Below are 21477 nucleotides of genomic sequence, written 5' to 3' on the forward strand. Positions count from 1 at the left end.
AGTAGCATTAACATTCCATGTCACGATTTTGCAATGAAGGAATATCAAATTTTGCTTTTAACTGAAAAAATCTGAAACAGAAATATATGAAATGTTAAAAATCATCTATGGTGATGAAATGTTAAGTCATACCAGTGTGTCTGAATGGCATAAACGATTCAAAGACATAAGGATGTTTGTGATTACTCTAGATGTGGGCATCCATCAATCTCTCAATATGAGGAGGGTTGCAAAACTTCAGGAAACTGTGGCAAGAGATTGTTGTTTGACCCACAGAATGGTGGCTAATGACTCGTATATGAATAAGGAAACCATTCAATGAATTCTGTACGAAGGAAAAAGCTCCATGCAAAATTTGTGCCAACAATCTCATGAATAAACAGAAGCAACGAAGAATATCATCATGCAAAGACTTCACCTGGGGATGAGTGTTGGGTGTTTCAGTATGACCCTGAGATGAAGCATCAGAGCATGCAGAGAATTTCAAAACATCACCAAGGCCCAAAAAAAAAGTTCATGAAAGTTCAGGATTAAGACTGTGCTGTTCATATTTTTTGACAAGCAGTGTGTGATTCACAAGGAATTTTTACCCGAAGAGGAGAGAGTCAATGCTGCATTCTACATACAAGTGCTTCAAAGGCTACTGAAAGCATATTATCCAGGTGAGGCCACAATTTCAAGAGAAAGGCAGCTGGTTTTTGTTGCATGACACTGTCCCCCCCCCCAATTCTGTACTTGTTGTGAAAATAGTTCTGATGTAGTGAAAAAAAAAAAAAAAAAAAGTAGTGAAACTACACTCAAAGGAAAGGAAAGAGATTTCAGGACGATGAAGACAAAGAAATATGTAACTGCCAAACTGAACACCATATCTTTGTATGCCTTTGCTGACTTTTTCAGAAACTTTTAGAATAGTGTAATAAATACATTCAATCAGATGGTGATTACTTTAAATAAAAATAATACCATTTTTTAGTTCCACCATTTTGTGTTCTTTTTATTGCACACCAAGTCCAGGAATTTTACTGCCACACTTCATATATTATGAGAAAAAAAAAAAAATTTCACACATCTTGTAAGCCTAATTCCAATATGGTGTTTCACAAGCAGGATGACTTGACAGAATGGAATGATACTGTCTAATAAGTAATGAGTGGAAATCAAGGTTCAAAACATTTTAAGCTCATAAAAATTCACATTTCATTAAAATTTTTTAAATGCTCAATTCACTAGTAAAACAAACACTCATTTTTTCAAAAAAAAAAAAAAAAAAAAAACAGACATGATAGCAAAATTAAGGTCATATTCGCATTCAGCACTATAAAACACATATGGATAACATATTATAATTTGCACATAAGGACATGTCATTATAAGAAAAAAACAGAAATGTTTCAATTTGTTAGCCAAATGCTAACTGCTAAACAAGTTTTCACAGCTTTAACCTGAAGTTACTAACTGTCAATGTTTTATTAAGAGAATGCATCAATGAAACATGATTTCAAAAATATCTTTTTTCTTTTTTCCTTTTCAAAGTTAAAGATATATGCACCTTACTTTTTACTGGTGACTCATTACATTCCTGTCTTTGTTCAGTAAGAGCTGGAGAAATCTCTGATCTCTTTTCTACCTTAAATACTTCGTCCAAAAACATTAATCGACAATTATCAACAGCAGTGTAATCTGGGCTAAAATAAAAGCAAAATTAAGATCCAAGAATTAAAAATTTAACTTTAAATCAAATTCCTAAATTAAGAGAAAATATTAAAGCAGGTAGGAAAGTAATTAGTCATTCAGAAAACTAAAAAACTTTACAGGAATTACTGTGTATTGGGGTAATTAAAAACAACTTTGGTGAATTAAATATCTTAATAATGGCTGGTACTAGAAAAGTGAAAATTTGCAGCTTTGTTACAGGAAATCTGTAACCAATCCAAATTTAAGGATTTTTTCTGTAAGAGACATATCACCTAATCTGCATATAATCTGGAATACAATAAGCACATGTCAAAAAATTGGCAAACATTGGCAAAAAAATTGGGAAAGTAATGCTGAAACGGTTGGAAACTACTGACAACTAGCAATATGTTGTAACCCATGTTCAATCCCAAGTTTGATCAAAATATTTAACACACAGGTTGCATTCATACCAATCTATATCATGCCTCCAGCTAGGACATGAAGTTGTTCATCCTGTACATACAGAACTGCTTCGTATCACTCAGTAGATGTTCCTGTACTAGTATCAACATGTCTACTTTGCACTATGGTTCTTAGTATGTTCAATCATAAAGGAACTTTGGCAAGTGGCCTAAAAATATCCCCTCAAAAGAACAAATACATAAAGGGATTTATATAAAGTAAAATGACTGTATAATAGCTGGATTCTTCAATACCTATTCTACGATGAGATTCAAGGATTAGGGATGCCTTTGAATTATTGTAGAAGAAATCAATAGGAAATTCCCTGCAAATGAACTTAGCTAATCAGCCCTATTTAATAAATAGAGACATATTGCTTTGCAACTTATTGGATCAGCTTTAGTAGACAGGCCTCACCCCCCCATAATAATCTATTAAGGTAAGTGGTTTTACTGTAGTAGGAAGATGGAAAAATGTATTGATGCTAGTTGGGTTCTCCCCACCCCCAACTTAGCACAGATCAGTTTCACAAGCATTATGCTTAGTAAAATTCTGTAGATCTTGCATTTTTGTTCTGCTCAATAACTAAAGATTTTGGAAATATTCAATGGGGGGGGGGGATTAAACTTTAAAGGAAAACTTTTTTATCAGCTGTGTGGACAGGCTAGTTGAAAGTGCCTAATGACCTTGGTATGTACTCACAAATGAGTTAATAATATAGGCCTGCCTTTATAATAAAACTCTACCATCTGTAGATAAATAATCTACAGAATAAAAATAAAAATTCTGAAATAATAAAAATATTCTGAAAAATATTTTAATAAAAATAATAAAGAAGAATAAAAATATTCTGAAAAATTTGTGTGTAAGCTTGATAAAATTAATTTCCCTAATAAATTCAAATTTTTACAATGACAACTTTACATAAACAAGAACAATAAAATATTACTCAAAATTATACAGCTACCATTTCTCAACTGAATCCATAAAACATACAAGTTAAAAGAGTGAAATCCACATGGAGATTCTTATAACGAATGTTTAAGTTTAGAAAGACTAATTCATTGTTTCATTTCACTTTAAATTGGAGTTCCAAAACATCGTTGAATCACTGTAAATATATATGTAAGATTATGTTGTTGATGTAAGTAACAGTAAACAAAGGTAATATTAGCCATTAAATATAACAGCTAAGTGGTTTAACATTTTTATTCGTGCACTATAAATGAAATCCAGTACTTCAGTACCCAATTTGACCAAGTAAGCACCACTGGTGAATATTTCATAAAAAGATGAAAAAAAACAAAAGGATTTTTAATGTCAAGAATTTTCTTTTTTTTTTTTTTTTTTATGAAAACCCCAAACACAAGAGGTATTAGAACCTATAGTACTTAGTACCATGCTTGGGTTGGAGGTTGAGAAGATATTTGTTGACACTAGACTTGAACTTCTATACACTGTAATTTTCAGGAAATATGTATAAAGGAAGGTTGTTCCAGAAAACGGCAGTTGAATGAATAAACGACGAAGATGAAAAGTTGGTTCTGTGGGTTTGAAGTTGGACAGTAAATGGATGTTGACGGCACATGTTCAGACTGTTTTGAAAGAGAGAGTGGGAATTATAGAAGCCAATTCAGAAGAACAGTGCCGATGGATGTATCTGTAAAAGAAGCATGCAGCAGAAACAGTACGTCTATGAGACAGCGAGTGGAGAGACTCAGTTAGAGATGAGTCATTAATAAACCTAACTGCCCTCTTCTGAATGGAATCTTGAAGCAGAGGAAACAATATTTGTAATGTGCTTGTGCCAAGAGAGGTCAGAAGTCAGGGTAATCCCCAAAAGAGATATATCATTTTGCCTAGAAATAGGAGTTTCACCAAAGATAAGCATAGGAGCAGAAGAATCCTTTTTGTGAGATATAAGACAAGACTGAGTTTTAGAAGGATTGAAATCACCTAAGTTGTCTTTGCCCCACTGGAGAATTACCCGAAGATCGGCATTTAAGGAACTGGTAGTGCACATTCGAGAGGTTGAAGCTGATTGAGCAGGGCAAAGTTTCTCAAAATGGAAAGTGGAATGCAATGTGCTATCATAGGCAAAACTATGGATAGGATTTCCAGTTAATGGAAGAAGGTCATTAATATAAAAGAGGAAAACAGTGGGGGAAAAAACTAAACCTTGGGGGACAACAGCATTAGTGGAGAAGTTAGAAGACAGAGAGCCATCTACCATCACCCTCAGTGAGTGATCAGAGAGAAAACTGGATAACCAACTACAAAAAACAGTTGGCAAACCATAAGATGAAAGCTTATTTAGAAGACTTTCATGCCAAACATGATCAAAAGCCTGTGAGATGTCAAAAACAACTGCTTGTGTTTCATCAGTGGATTGACACTGATGGAATCCATACTGGTGATCACTGATCAGGTGGAAGGCTTCAAGGTAGTTTAAGAGCTGGCAGTTAAATGATTTCTCCATTACTTTAGAAAGAGTAGAAGTAATTGCAATGGGACGATAATTGGATGGGAGGGATTTGTCACGATTTTTAGGAACTGACTGGATATGAACAAATTTCCAAGCAGAAGAAAAAACACCTTTGGAATAAGAAAGTAAAAAAAGGCGGCAAAGAACATGAGTAAGTTCAAGGGCGCAGGTTTTGAGAACAAATGCAGAAATACTATCAGGACCTGGAGCTTTCTTAGCATCAAGATTCACCAAAAATCCTTCTGACATCCTTTTGATGGAAGACCACAGGGGGCATTGAATGGAGCGTGTTGGGAATGGTGGGAGGTGTTTTACCAAGATCATTAATATACGAGTTGGAAGAAAAATGGGATGCTAGTAGGTCAACTTTATCCTTGGCCAAAGTGACAACAGAACTAACTGGTTTTGACAGAGGTGGGAGCAGAGATGGGCAAAAATTGCGGCCAATAGCTTTGGCAAGAGACCAGAATGCTCGGTTACCATTAGGGCAAGAAGCAAGTTTTCTACTCTTACAGTTTTCTACCTCTGTTCAAAATCTAGTTTGGACTTATAACTGCTTTACAATTGTTGCGAGCTGTGGTGTAGGCAAAAAATGAAACTGAAGAACTGGAAAAAAGTTAATTTTTTTTTTACAATATTTAACATTCTTCTCTTGAACAGCTTTAGCACATTTCTTGGAAAACCAAGGTTTACATAAAGGACAAGATTTTAAATTGGAGTGTGGAATAAAGGATTCCATTCCTACAAGAATAATTTCACTGACACGATCTGAGCAAACATTGACATCAGAAGTTTTTAAACAGTAGTCCAACCAAGAAAAAGAAGAAAAGAAAAACGCAGGTCATCCCATTTTGCATTCTTGTAATGCCAAACAATACGAGGTTGGGAACAGCCACGAGATAAAGGCTCCATTGGAGAAGAGACAATCACCAAGTTGTGATCTGAGGTGTCTAACGGACCACTCATTTCGATTGTGTACTTAGAAGGGTTGTTTGTGAGAAAAAGATCAAGCATGTTGGCTGTATGGTTAAGCTTGTCTGGTATTCTTGTAGGTAAATGAATATCTGTGCAAGGTCATTAGTAATTGCAAAAACCTCAGCATCTCGACCAGCTGGGTCGGTGTGACTAGAAAACGGAAGCCAGCTGGAGTTGTGAACATTAAAATCACCAAAGAAAATAATCTCACTGTTAGGAAAGTTGGACTGGAGAAAGCCAAGTTACAAAGAGTCAAAGAGCTCCAAGTGATTAGTGGAGTTGGGAGAACGATAGAGACAACAGATGAATTTGACACAATGAATTAGAGAGATTTTAAGCCAGAGAAGATCAAAAAGAGGAGATTCCAAATTACCATGTCTCTGACAGGGAATATCGGAACGGACATATGCACAAGTACCACCTTTGAGGTGAAAGGAATCATACAGCGAATAATTTGGGCAACTGAGATGAGCAGTAGTTGAATCAACTGAAAACTGAGATTCTGTCAAAAAAGGTACATGGTGTTTGGCAGACTGCAAGTGGAAATATACATCGTTGAGATTAGAATTGAGACCACGTATATTTGTGCAATGAACTAGGAAGTGTTTGGGAGGTTTAGATATTTTCGCAGATAAGCTTGCTCTATTAGTTTGATAATTCGTGGTGTATTCAATAGTAAGAAAAAGTGGAGGGGATGTGTCGTATGAAGTAATGAAATTTCTGGATATGGCATACACATGGTAAGAATACAGAGCAATATGGCCTTGGTTTTTAGGAGCAATAATGCTCCTAAAAACCAAGTAACAACAACAACATGGTAAGAAAATACCCAAATTATGAGATACATTATTTTCCAGTATCTAATGGTATCTTAGAGTAACAAGTTTACATAGTTGATGCAATGGGAACTTGACTGCAAACTTGTTAATGAACAATTCAACTGATTTTCTTTAACAACCACATCACATGTAAAATATCAATATGCATGTGGCAATCTAAAGAAAAAGATTTAGTTAAAACTATACAAAATACAAAATGAAGCAAGAAACATTCAACTTCTTAAAATACTTACCCTAAAAAGATGGTCCCAAAGAGCTCTTTTATGGTTCTGGTATGTTTTTTCCAGATAATTGTGCAATCATACCAGAATCCCCTTTCTCGTGGTTCATCAACATTATAATTAACCATATACAAATCACCTTCTTGGACATCATTAAATTTCACTATTGTCCGTGCACGTGGGCGAATATCTTTTAACTTCAATGGCATGGCTTCATCACCCTCATAACTGAAAAGATATAGATATTGTTTGTTTCATTAATGTCATTCCCATAACTAGGAGGGGCTAACAATCAACTAAAGTGTATTTAAATTATGCACTAATGCTAAACTGACAGAATTTTTCAATACTCTAACAATACAGGTAACCCTCATATAACATGGTAGTTATGTTCCTATAAAATCTCATGTAGTGCGAAACCATGTTATTAGGACTAAGAACCAGTACAAAAGTGGGGGGGGGGGTAAATTCCAAAAGCTAACAAAAATTTTACATTTTTTATAACTATCGGAAACTTAATTTTTATTAAAAATAGTAATAACTGAATAATAGTAATCTTACAAACTGTGATAAATATGTCTCAGATAATGTACATTCATTTAATTTTCTTCTTCTTCATCACTGCTAAGCACAATAAAATGAGAATGTTTTCTCTGTTGCAGTATATCTTCACCTTCTGAACTTTCTTCTGCAGCATCCAGATTTCATGGTATGGAGTTAAGCATTTTTGAAGCTTCCTTTTGAACTTTGTGCTCCTTTCAGTCAAAGGATCTGCATTAAAAAAATAAGTCTTATTGCTTGGCTAAGTTTATGCCTTCCTCTATGCTTTTTAGTGTAAATTTTGGAACTTCAGAATTTTCACCTGCACTATCATCCTCTAAATTGATTTTGGTTTACCTTCGATGCCATTTCCACCAAATCTGCTTCGCCAGCCTCCTTTTCTACCGGTAATTCTTGAATGTCTTCAGTAGTCATATCATCAAAACCTTCCACTCCTACTGACTTAGCAAGTTCTACTATCGCACCAATTTCGTTTTCTGCCAGTTCGACCATATTTCCTGAATGAACTGACTCCGGCCATACATTTTTTTTTCCAACATGCATTTAACGTTTTTAACTTCTTTGAGAGATAAAGCTATGATTCTGATACGGTCCACTACTGAAAAATGTTTCCAATGCCTCCATCATTTCAATAGATTCTGAATCATTTTTTTCCAAAATCCATTGTAATGATTTTCTGATGTAATGAGTTTTAACTTTTTTAATTCAGCCTTGATCTAATGGCTGAATTAAAAAAGTTGTATTAGTTGGTAGGAACAATACTTCAATGTTTGGATAACTTAAATCGTTTGGATGGCTTGGCACATTATCCAATGGTAATAACACTTTAAAATGTGGATTCTTCCACTTTAAGTAGTTTTCCACAGATGGCAAAAACAATTTAGAAACCATTCTTTAAATAAATCAGTAGTTACCCAAGCTTTTTTATTTGCTTTCCAATATACCATAATGCATAACATGTTTTTATTTACACCTTTCATTGTACGGGATCTATAAACTAGCATAAGTTTTATCATGTAACCTCCTGATGCGTTACTGTACATAAGTAACGTTACACAATCTTTTGATACCTTAAAACCTGGTGCAGTTTTCTCTTTTTTTGAAAGAAACGTTCTGTTGGGCATTTTTTTATGCCAAAGACCTCTCTCATCGGCACTGAAAACTTGATGTGGTGTGTATCCGTGCTCCAATAATAATTTTTTGAAATTTCTCTAGATACTTCTTGGTAGCTTCATTATCAGCTGATGCACTTTCCCCTTGAATTCTTATGTTATGTAATAAGAAGAGGTTTTTAAATCTCTCAAACCAACCTTTACTGCCAACAAACTCCAGGTTAACAGAAGATTCTCCATTTTTCTTTAAATGGTTATAAAGTTTTAGTGCCTTTTGTTTAATTACATTGCCATCTAATGAGATTCATTTATTATTGCTATTGTCATACACAGTGCTTTTTCCATTTTCTCAATTATTGGTGGTCGGGGACGAGCTGTCATATTTGCAGAAATGAAAGATCCTGCAGCAACAGCAGTGCTAATTTTCTGTTCAGTTTTCTTTATGGTCCGGATAGTTGCTTCATTTCAATTTAAACGTTTTGCAATGTATGATACCTTTTCCCCTATTTTAAGACTATTCAAAATTTGTTTTTTGTTATTCAAAAAAAAAGCACTGCTCAAAATTTCATTTGAGCAGTGCTTTTTTTACTTTCCTTAGGCATAATTTAGGGAAAGACTTTAATTCACAACAAAGATATTATTCCAATGCAGTTCTTAAAAACAAAGTTTAGTAATACATATCCGGAAAAATTTATAAATGATCATATAAAAACCAAAATAACCTTAAGTCACAAACTGCATGCTTTGAACTCGGTTTTTTTATGGTCTCAAAACAAGCACAGAACCTAAAACGGGGATTTCCCAACTAAATAAAATACGGGAATTTCCCAGTAATTTTTTATTCATAAAGACTAGCGAGTCAATAGCGGGGATTCAAAAAAAGGAACGTAAATGTTGAAAAATTACATCCAACATAATAGCAGGGTTTCCCCCATACAAAAGCTCAAAAATACAGTGTTATGCAAGATTTGCCACAAACTTGTTTGCTGCTACCATAGTTTCTCCATGCATTCTCGGTAAAAATATATTTTTTTTAATAGCAAAAACACTCATAAACTCTAATAATCTGCTTTTAATAATGAGAAAAAACTAATCATTGTATCATCTATCACGCCTACAATACATCATTTTACAATCACTATATCATTCTCTATGTCTACTCCTGCTACCGATAACATGCACTGTCTGTTTACCGAGAATGCATGGAAAAACTGCAGCAGCAGCAGCAAACCAGTTTCCCGAAGTTTTCCGTGGTTCTCGTGTTGGCTTTCTTTACCTTAGCCTCTTATACGGGGGTTGCCTGTATATTATTCATTATTATATCGACATCAGTTATATTCAATACACGGTGTATTGAATAATACTGATGCCAATATAATAATGAATAATATATTGTGAGTGCACTGAATAACTAAACATTTCCATTTAGAAATCCAATAAACCTTTAAACATTAAAATAAATTCATAAACCTTTAAAGTCTACAATACTTATCAAATTAAATTCAAAGAAGGATGAAATAACAACACCAGAGAAAATTAAAACAGATCAGAGAAATTATTAAGAAGCAATTCTTCTGTGTTAAAAATATTCCTAGTTGTGAAATGTCATTGCACTACCATTGTATTTATTGCATACCTCCAGAACTAGCCAAGTAGAGATGCTTCACAACCAACTTGCTAATGAAGGAAAAGCTATTGCTATCTGATTAAGAAGAGAGAAGAAGAAAATATATGTTGGCAAAGTGGTGACATTGTATTGACCTGCATGGGGAGCATATCGTGTGGAAATTGAAATAGGTTTTCATGGATAATTACACCATCACATTTCTGAAGACAAGAAATGTCTATCAGGGGACACAGGAAAATCAGAAGTTGAAGAATCAGCTGCAAAGAGAGGAAGATACAAAGAGAAGCATATACTTCATGAAACATTGTTCTGTTACAAAATCTACATACATACAATGTTGCCAGAAGCTATAACAAAAGCAAATTTTACTTCTTATTAATTCCTATATGTTAAAAAGACATGTTCTCCAGAAAAAGCTTCATTGGAAGAAAACAGTTTTAATATGCCTAAAGAAAATAAGTAAAAGCATTTTGTTGTTTAACAATTCCAAAACTAAAATTTAGTTTTTGTTAACAGCAAACTATACATTTTAATATGGAAATCTTTGTTGTTTTTCTTTTGTATGGATGTCTGTGTCAGTGTAGAATAAAAGTGCAGTAGTCTGGTGTACAACTGTATGGAATAGCTAGCCAGCAATTTAGCATCTGAGCAGAACAGCCAGCACACAGTTCTAAACTTTTACTGGGAGAGATTCATCAGATTGCAACTACAGAAAAGTTTGACAAATATACTTAATTTATTTATTTATTTCATATGATGTGATCAATACACGAAGGAACCAGTTTTTTCTTGCTTCCTTTGTGTATTGTGGCCGGGATATCCAACCAACCGATTGGTTCGGCACCATTGTGATATCCAGCCCGAGGCGGGAATTGAACCCGCAACCTTTGGGTTGACAGGCGGGCACTTTACCTACCCGGCTAGCCCGGTCAGCAATATACTCAATGTTTTTATTAAACTGTTTGTACCACCATCTTATACAAAATAAATTAACTTTGTGTATGTACATGCTGCAATTCTCCTGCTCCTGGATAATCAATCAAAATTTTGTATACCAAGACATGAATTATTCTGTTATACCAAGTGATTCATTCACTAGAGGCTACTGCAGAACAATACATTCAATATAAGTATTCATATTCTCAATTTTAAAAAAAACCCTTTGCTTAGGATATAACAGCAAAATTCAGTTTCCTGTTATATCTCAATCTCCTGGCAATGGAGATCCTAACAGGAAACCATTGCATTTTACACTTAAACACAATATGCTAAACACACACACACACACACTTTATGCTAAAATCATAAAGCGACTAAACATTTATTAATAAAAATTACTTACGTTTCATACACAACATAATAAAGAAATCCATCATCTATTTCTTCACCATTTTCAAATTCAGGACTATGGCCATTCTGATATGTGTTTTTCTTGTTATGGACTTCATTATCATTCTGATCAACGGATTTACTTTTTTCATCTTTGAAACAATTTTCTTCTAAACATGAAGTATAACACCCTTCATCAACAACTCTAGAAAAGTTTTCTGCATCCTTATAACATATCTTCACAATTCTAGCTTCAAACCAAGCTCCTGTAGACATATCTCGTGCATCAATTAAGTCACTGACCTATTAAAAAAAATCATTCATTCAATTATGTTATATCTGGAAGAAAAATAATATAACATTATGTAGCATTAAATCAGATAAACCATCATATTACCATGCTCTGCAAATACATAACTTGTTTTCAAAGGTTAATATGCGAAATTAATCCTTTGAAACAATAAGATAATTATATCTTTAATACTAGTTAAAATTATAACACTTTTTTTTTTCCAGAAATTACTAGTAACTATTTTCATAATATTCAAAAATGTAATGCTACTGCATGCTTTGACAAGTTAGTTTCCACTATGTGCACTTTGAAGAGAGAGCTGCTTTCATTGCTACATCCTTCTATCTATCAAATAATAGTTGACTGAATCATTTTTTTTGCATAATTTTATTGGCTAGTATGCTGATTCAATAAGTGATTTTTCTTCTTATTTTCTGAGTGTTAATACATTCCATAAATGTGTAAATCATCAAAATGAACTGAATTTTATCTTCGGTCTCGAACTTGCTCTCCAAGTACACATTTTACAGCCACATTTCAACAATGCACCCTGGTAGCAACTGCAGGACTCACTAGACAAATTCCCACCATTAGAACTGATTCTCCTTCAGCATGCATTACAACTATGTTTTACACGGTGAGCTCTGATGGAAAATTTTTGAATCCTACTAACACCTATTTTGAGAGTTGCCCGCTACACTCAGTAGCAGCAAAGTGACACACTGGATGGTCTCAAATTTTTACCAAGGGTATAAGAGGATATTTCACTTTTAATTTTTGTTCCCTTGTACAGAAGTATTCCTTAGGTCAGTGGCAAAAAATTTCTAGGTGGTATGTAAACTTTTAATTCCAAACAGAGCTGTTCCTCATCCAAAAGTCAGCTGCACTTGCCTGTGGCTAATCAAACCAATCACTCAAATATTTACCAACAGAATAAGAGGATATCTAGCTTTTAACTTCAGTTCCTCTAGGCAGGGGTATACTCCTGGGTCACTGGTCAAAAATTTCCATGCAGACAGGAGCCTGTAATTCCAACCAGAGCTCCCTTTCATCCACAAGTCATCTGGGCTTGCCCACGGTTCAAGACTATTTTCACAATAGTAAATTTTGACCAACAGCCCAAGAGGACACCCATCTTAATAAATTCAGTGTTTATCACTCAAAAATTAGTTTCTTTTTCACTGAGAGAAAAAAAGAAAAAAAAACTGTAAAAGCCTTCTGAATTATAACTGACTGAGCAGGGAAATATAACAAGGAAACCACTCCAAGAAGTTGTCTAGTGGAAACCAAAGGTGACAGTGTGCAGCTGCATTACATTAATTTTTTTGGATTTTTACTATTATTTCTTTCATTTGTACTGTATGGTAATAAGTTTATCTACTGATTTTTGCTTAATTAATTATTATTTATCCCAATCAGTCTAATAAAGTCAAGGTTAATGCAAATCATTTTCTACAAGGGACTTTGCCAACTTATTACAAAATGTTTAAAAATGCATCATATGATAAGGCAACATTTAGAAAATGTATGGACAGATTTTATACATATTCCTATGAATAAGTTTGAAATATTCTGATTTATAACAAAAGTTTCTTAATTTTACAAAAACTGGACCATCGTGTGCAATTTCCCATTGGGATAAACCAGTAGCATCAAAAGAAACACAATGTCACTCTGTTATTAATCAAACATCAAACAGCAGTTCATTGCCATTAGGTCATGGCAATGAACTCTGTAGCTAATAAGGATAAGGTGCCAAATCTCTATAAAAATTGGTACAACTGAGCATGATATATCCCCACTCAACTATCACCCATCTTAAAACTATCATTATGGTGCCCAGTATTTTCTGGAGTACTGTTCTAAGTTTTTTTTTTTGTCTTCAAACAGGAAAGATTTCAAAATTCACAGTATGTCTGACATGTTGTCAAGCATCCAGTAAGGATCAATGGCTGCTGACCATCATAGTTGCACTCTGTTACAGCATGTATCTTATTGATTGAGAAAGCTTTTATATTAATGATGAAGAATAAAAGCTCTACAATTATCATGATGCAAGCTGAAGCTTGTTGGTTGTAGAGCTTTTATTCTACAAGTAGAATAAAAGTTTTCAAAGTTAAATTTCAAATTAGAATAAAAGTTTTTGTTTTCAAAGTAGATGCACTTACTTTGAAAATAAAGCAGTGCATCTACTAGCCTTGTGATTAAAAATGCAAATGTTGCAGAAAAATGGGATTTAGCCCAGAGATATATAAGAATGTACTGGAAAAAAGCCACTCAACATGCAGATACTTTACTGTTAATCTAAATTAATATTATATTCACCGAACAGGATCGAAATTTTAAAATTATATTTAAATACAGTAGATTATATACAGGAAATATAGGACTAGTTTAAAACTTATAGGAAATACAAGAAAAAAATTTTAAAAATTTCATGTATTTTTTTTAAACATATTAAAGCACTAAAAACAACTATGGTATTCTTTTCATAATTTCAAAACTAGTACAGTAAAAACCTTGTCAATTTAAATTCAAAAGTTTAACTGAATTTCAACTATAATCCACATCCCAATATTGAAATAATAGATCAGGCTAACAATTCTCACCATATCTCATGTTTTGAGGCCTTCCGTATAAGCTAGGTGGATTCCACCATCAATTGTAATACTGGAATCTGCATACATCCTATTATGGAGGCCGCCATTTTACTGCATGATGAGAGGTGGTGACTTAACAAATTGCCTAATGTATGTTGCAACAACAACACTGAGTCTGACAGTTAATGTCCTCTACCATTATTACTTCTCTCCCTTCTTTCTTTTCATCACAAGTGTGGTCTGCAGTTGGGTAACTATATACATGCACATACTAACTTTCTGTATTTAGATGACCTGCTGTGATAGGCTTCAGTAAGTTGATAAAGGGGCTCTTTGCCTCAATAGCTACTTGCCCCGTTTGCTTGATTTTATGTTTTTAATCTATTGCATGTTAACATCTTCAATTAACTTGCTTTAGTTTTAATCCAGTCCATCTTTAATTTTTAGTTATATAATTTTGTTTCAATAACCCTTTGATTTTTATAAGTTGTTGATTGAGGCATTACTATTTTAGTATGTTTAATGCCAATGCTTGAGGCCTTTTCTCTAATACCGAATTTCAATCTTTTGATGTAGTTTGAAAATTTTAAATATTTTAAGATTGAAAATACCAATTTAAAACAAAAAATACTTCAAAGTCAATAATTCAATTAAAATGATTTTTAGCTCCATAATCAACATTTTTGCTTGATACAATTTGTGGAAAAAAACAGAACTCAGTATTGGAAAAATGAGGACTTTCATGCAAAAATTGTAGCAATAACAGGTTCTTATGGACAGGTAATCTTCTAATCCCTAACAAACCAGCTGAATAAAGGTCATAAAAATACATTTTCAGTTTATAAGGTCAGGAGTTCACAAGATAGAGCAAATACAAGAACAACACTGTACACTGTATTTAGTCATGCAGGCTTGAGCTTCAATCACTCAAATGTGTGTACTAACCCTCCTGTTTGATCACTCAGCAACAGAAGCCTGAATTCCCTAACATTTCCAAGTAGCACTGGGTTGTATTACTACTGTACTAATCAGGATTAGTCTAAACTGAAAGATACCAAGAAGTATTCCTAGGAAGCTCACTAAGGGCAGAAATTTACTATTCATAGATTCAAACAAAAACACTTTTAAGGTATTCCTTGTGTGGCATGGTGCATAGGCAAACTGTGTTGTTTAAAGATAACAAATCACTCAAACCTATGTTGGTATCTTGGAAATATGCACATAACGGAGTCAAATGTTTCATGGTATTTTATTACTACTTCTTCAGTGACTACTTCTTTATTACTTTTATTACTACTTCTTCAAAAGATCACTGTCACAAAAGATCACCTCTGTTTAACAGGTTCTTGTAACCAAAGTGATCCTTTGTGACATTGACATTGCAAAGCAGCTGTCACTGAAGAAGTGATAAGAAAATACCACGAAACTTTTGACTCCATTAGGTACATATTTTCAAATTCGATATAAACATAATACAGTAGAATCTCGTTAATACCAAGTTCAAGAGACTTAAATTTTCACGATTTGTAATAACAAGGTTCCCCAAAAGTGTCAAAAATTTTACCTTTTTTTTTTATTTTGGCACATACTATAATATCTAAGAATAATAATAATAATATCACAAATAATTTTTAAAAATTTAAATTAATAAAATAAAAAATAATAAAAACAAAAGCCTTGTCTAACATACAGTAGGATTAACACACTTTTTAAAGATTTTATTTTATTTGTAAGATAAACTAAGAGAAAAGCAATTAACAGAAATAAAAATATTGTACAGTATATAATTTAATTTACAGGCAGTTCCCGCTTTACGAGTTCCCAGGTTTACTAGTTTTTTTTTTCCCTTCAAGTATCAACAAAATCGAAAATATGAACATTAAATACAAAATATGAATGTTAAACATTCATAAATAACGCATTTCAAACCACACGCGTAGCTATACAATAGAGTATACCTCGCTTTACGATTAAAAATATTTCTAATTATATATAAATATTTAAAATTCATTATAAATATTTAAAAAATATGAAATAAAAATATTGTACAGTATATAATTTAATATACAGACAGTTCCCGCTTTACGAGTTCCTGGGTTTACCGTTGTTTTTTTTTTTTTTTTTTTTTTTTTCAAGTATCAACAAAATCGAAAATATGAACATTAAATACAAAATATGAATGTTAAACTTTCATAAATACCGCAATTCAAATCGCATGCGTAGCTATACAATACAGTGTACCTCGCTTTACGATATTAATCCATTCCAGAGACACCATCATATTGCGAAAATATCGTAAGTGAACCCAATAACACATTGTTTTTGGTAATTCGTTCCACGACCTCTGAAGTTGAAATTTTTGCTAACTCTCTAAACTGTCGTTTTTATAGCGTAAATTGTATTAGTTACCAATTTAAATCATTAAAATGCACTACGCTTTCATCGTTATCATATGTTCAATTATAAGAACTAATTTTGAACGCCTTTGTGATATTTTTCTAAAGCACATTTCTGGAGGTCACGACCATAAAACAATAAAAACAATTTGCACTTTCCAGTTTATTGGGCTTTTCTGCTACTGCAAGCAATTATAAACAGGTAGTAAACTCCATGTTATTACATTTGCAAAAATACCGATAGCTGGAACTGTGTGGTTTTTATGTTATTATGGCAAAATGTTTCCCCTTTACTGAAATCTTCAATTGTATAAAAAACATAAATTTTCAGAATCTTCTCTTCATTCCTTTTTTTTAAACTTCGTAAACTTGTTACTCTCCATAAATTGTGTTAGTTGCAATTTGTCCATTCCATTAAAAAATGCTTATGCATGCTATTGAAATTTATAAAGAGAAGATTATCTTGGAAATAAAATGCCTCTTGAAGCATTTCTGAAGAAGACGACTCCTTGTGCAACAAACCAACGAGTGCCGAGACAATAATGAGTGATCAATGAGTCTGAATTTAGTCGATGTTGATGAATAAAAATTCTTTAATTTCTGCAAGTCATAAATAATTTCTTTATTATTATAATTTGCTTGATTTTACAGGCTACGTTTTCATTTCTTTGGATAAATCAATTGTTTAAACATAAACTAATTAGCTAACTAATTTCATGTGTTAAGTATAGTGCGAAAGCATCAATAATACATAGCCAAATCTGAATGAACAGAATATTAGCAAAGAGCCATCATTTTAAGTTAACTAACTAATTTCATTGTTGAGAACATAACCCCTATTTTTAACATTATGTCTATGGGAAAGAAATTCTCGCTTTACGAGTGCACACTAGGAACAAATTAACTTGTAAAGTCAGGAACTACCTGTATATAATATTTTAGTATCACAGTAAAAGAATTAATCTTAATATAAAAGGAGACATACAATCCATTAGCTTTTTGATAAATTAATCTAATTTAAAGAAAGAATCCAATGTTTGCACAGTTTTTTGTCCTATATGCATTTTTAACTACAGCACATACATTAAAAAAAAATCCAAGTTATTTATTTATCAACATTACTGCAGGCCAACAAATTCTCTATTACGTTCAATGCATTTTGGGTGTCTTTTTTAGATGGCAGTGTGTGTGCACATGCATGCAAGCTTCTTCACTTTTGCAGTCGCCGGTAACAAAAACATCACTGTTTTGCTTGGTACTCAGCAACTCTTCTGGTGTTGCATTGCTGGGGTAGAAACTACATGTACCTTCACAAACTCTGAAGCAGTTCATTATTACATTTGATGCAATACTGTCCCAATCAATAACAAGATTGCGGATAACATCCAGGACATTCCAATTTAGCTGCAAATTGTTCCCCCTCTCTCCCTCCTATGTTGAGGATCAAAGTACCTTATCAGGCAGGCTCTATATGCCCTCGTGATTATAAACAATGCCTTGATCCAGTGGCTGCATAAAACTAGTGAAGAAAAAAAAGGGGGGGGGTAAACTGCAGCCATTATCACCCACCAGGATTTAAGCCTCCTCAACAATTCATGTTGAGGGAAATGGACCATAATCTGCCATGCTGGTCCAGTGCAGGTTGGCAGATTGATCATATTTGGCAATCAGGGGCTTGATCCTTGGTCTACTCAAAGAGCGTGTGCTACTGCACTCCCACTCCTGACCACTCAGCTACGGATGGTAATGGGAGGTTAAAAACAACAGCCGTATATTTGTGAACTTAAGTGTCTCGGCAGAATGTGTTGTACAACGATCTAGAATCATCAAAATGTTAAATGAAACCATTCTTCTGTCCACTTTTGATAACCAAGACTGAAAAATTTTGACCATAAGCCAAGCAGTTCTATTGGCCATGTAATCACAGGGAAGTTGGTTAACTTCTTTAAAACATCTTGGCTTGGAAAACTTACCAACCACCAGTGGGCATAGTTTTGTATTGCCATATGAATTGCAGCATAACAGAATAATGAGTCTTTGTTTACTTAATTTTCCATCATGACAAGACTCCTCGAACAGCCAGCAAATGTTTTGTTTGGCAGAAAATTATAAAATAAACCTGTCTCATATTTTTCAAGGATGGCCCGTACAGAACACAACCAGTCAGTAGCCTTTTCCTTGTCGACTAATCCAGACTCGCCACAAACATTTTGCGAAACCAAGTTGTTCCTGTTCTTTAAATCTTTGGAGCCAGCCACTGCTGCATTTGAAGTTGCTAATTCCATATTGCTAAGCCAGATAATTTGCCTTTTCTTGCAAAACTGGACCTGGTATTGGCAAATTAGATGAAAGCATTTGTTGGTACCACACGAAACGTTTTGTTTCAAGTTCCTCGTGTTTTGGATCAGGAATTCATTTCCTGTTATTTTTAATTGCTGCTCTAGTATCTGGCAGTTCTTCAAGTTTTTATTCGGTTTTTCAGTATTGTAGATGAAGTAGGTAAAGGGATGCTGTTTTCCTTTGTAATGTCCGTTTTGCTAAGTTCAATCCTATCAGCCACTTGTATAATTTTCAGTTTAATTTCCAGGCTCAATTCTGTCAGTTTACTTTTTGTAACCATAACACTACTAGATGAGATTTAGCATTAGCACATGATGCAAGAAAGCAAGCTTATATAGCATCAGCCAAAAAAAAAAAACCCTTATTTCACCCATCCACTAGCTCCAAATGTTTGTCAAGTTCTGCCTTGAATCTATTTAAGCTATCAACTTATACAACAACAGATGGAAGTTTGTTCCACCAATCAACCACCCGCTGTACTTAAATATTTGTCAGTCACTGATTTTTAACTTAGTCTTTAAGTGAGGAAATACACATACATCTTAGAAAAAAAATTAAAGTTATTTGTTGATCATGCACTTGAGGCAGTGTTGGCAGATGTAGAAATCTGCCATCATTTGGTGGATTAATAGAAGAGTCAGACAGAAAAGAAATCCACCTTCCCTTTAAGGAAATAAAAGTGTTTTTTTGAAGATAATAAAGCTCTCAAACCTACATTGGTATTATAGTAAAATCTTGTTAATACAAACTCAGTTTATACAAAGTACTCGTTTATTATAAACAAATTTTAAATTAATTTAAAGACAAGTTCTGAAAAAGATATCAGCTCAGATAAAATGGCACAAAAAATAGATTACTGTATACTGTAGCAAAAGATTCTTTGAAGTGGCGTAACAATTGCAACTGACCTTAATCCAGTGGAGAGTGAGGAAGTGTACGTAAACAACTTAGAAAAACTGTTTTTATTCTTTTGTTAATTTAACATGATGTTTTTCAGAATGCACTTATGTTGTAGCTACTATAAACTGGTTCTGTTTACACAAAAATAATTTCTAACAAGTCAGTGCCATCCTTCGGGAAGCAGAGAACCGGTTGGCCAGAGGCAATAATCGAAAAGCTGTGCTAAGATTTGTACTAAACATAAAATAACAATATTTATTTCTCACAGGGTGAAAACGAACTTTGTAATACATATTAACCAAATTTATCATTAAAATCTATCATTTAAAATCTGTGAGAGAAAATTTGCCAGATTTGATTCTCTGCTAAAAGTTTAAGGTATTTATTTTTAATTTTCCATTTTGATACTACCTTTTTCAAAATTTATTTGTTATTAGTATTTTTATTTCCAGATTATGGACAAAAATGCTGACAATTTTTGAAATTCTAGTATTGTTGAAATTTTGTAATATTACATGTCCATTCAAATCTCAACTCTTACTAGTCCCTTAAATTACTAAGGATTTACTGTATTGTGAGTAACTGACTTCACTGCATTTTTTTTTTTTATGCTGCATAAAATGTATATTGTCCAGTTAATTAAAATTAAAATTGGTAAAATTTATAGTTGTATAAAAAAATTTCAATACCAAAGAGGAAAGAATGCTACTAATAACACATTCATAAAAGTCATGGACTCTTCTAAACTTGCTGATGTCACTATTGGTGTCACAAAAGTTTTAAAAATTAAAATACACATACCTATTAGTGACATTAATATGAATGTTAGTATTTCTTTGGTTCTGGCTATTGATCTTGCATCACTGATTGTATTTGAACTGGAAGTATGGCTGTAAAAATATAAGATAACAAGTATGCACCAATAGTGTTGCATTTTATGTACCACGTGCTCACTCACTTAGAACTGGCAACCATAAATTATGTACTGCACAACCATGGGAAACTTGATGTAGCACACACACACACTGAACACCTTTTCTTCAGACTTGTAAACTTTTCAAACTAGAATTAAAAACATAGTTGCTGTATCAAATCCCAAATGAAACAATTTTTTTTTAAAATACAGAGTTTGAGAAGTTTCACTACTGACTGCCTCATGATACTCAAACTCTGACTGGCATCAGGTATTTCTAGCATTTTGCTCTGGGATACTAGAAAGAAATGAATGGACTCTTTCTAGAATCCTAGATCGGCTATTTTTCCCAGCTGTTGGAAAAAATAGTCAATCTGGTCCCACAATAATAGGACCCCTTGTTCCTAGCTTTTAGAAAGGGATTTATGTATTTATTATTATTTTTTTTTAAGTATTACTGTTATTTCTATTTTTTATTTTAATTGTAGCACCTAGAACTGGAACAAATGTTAATCCATGGGATGCAATATGAGTACATCAACTCAAATTTATACACACGATAATTATTACATTAGCCTACTTCACTCATGAATAGCAATGTCTTAAAGCTGTATATGACAGGTTGCTATCTGTTTTAGGTTTTAACATCCATTTGGTGCATACATGCAGAATACCAATTATAGAATATATCTGGAACCCTTAAATACTCACTTCAAAAATTCTCTAATAAAAGAAGAGTCACTCACAT

At 33.2% G+C, this 21477-nt stretch overlaps 1 protein-coding gene across 1 annotated transcript in view; it reads right to left on the reverse strand.

The window, feature by feature from the left end:
• Window positions 1-21477, reverse strand: part of LOC150086319 (E3 ubiquitin-protein ligase UHRF1-like) — a 105980-nt gene that overhangs the window by 63729 nt on the left and 20774 nt on the right. Inside the window, exons 4-6 of the mRNA XM_090374489.1 lie at window positions 11302-11591; window positions 6672-6887; window positions 1555-1685 (exon numbers count right to left, since the gene is read on the reverse strand). Coding sequence (XP_090230615.1) covers window positions 1555-1685; window positions 6672-6887; window positions 11302-11591 — 637 coding nt within the window. The remainder of the gene's footprint in view (window positions 1-1554; window positions 1686-6671; window positions 6888-11301; window positions 11592-21477) is intronic.

Source organism: Mastigoproctus giganteus, chromosome 5 (genome assembly GCF_048544385.1).
Source record: "Mastigoproctus giganteus isolate SK-2022 chromosome 5, ASM4854438v1, whole genome shotgun sequence".
Classification (NCBI taxonomy): Eukaryota; Metazoa; Arthropoda; class Arachnida; order Uropygi; family Thelyphonidae; genus Mastigoproctus; species Mastigoproctus giganteus.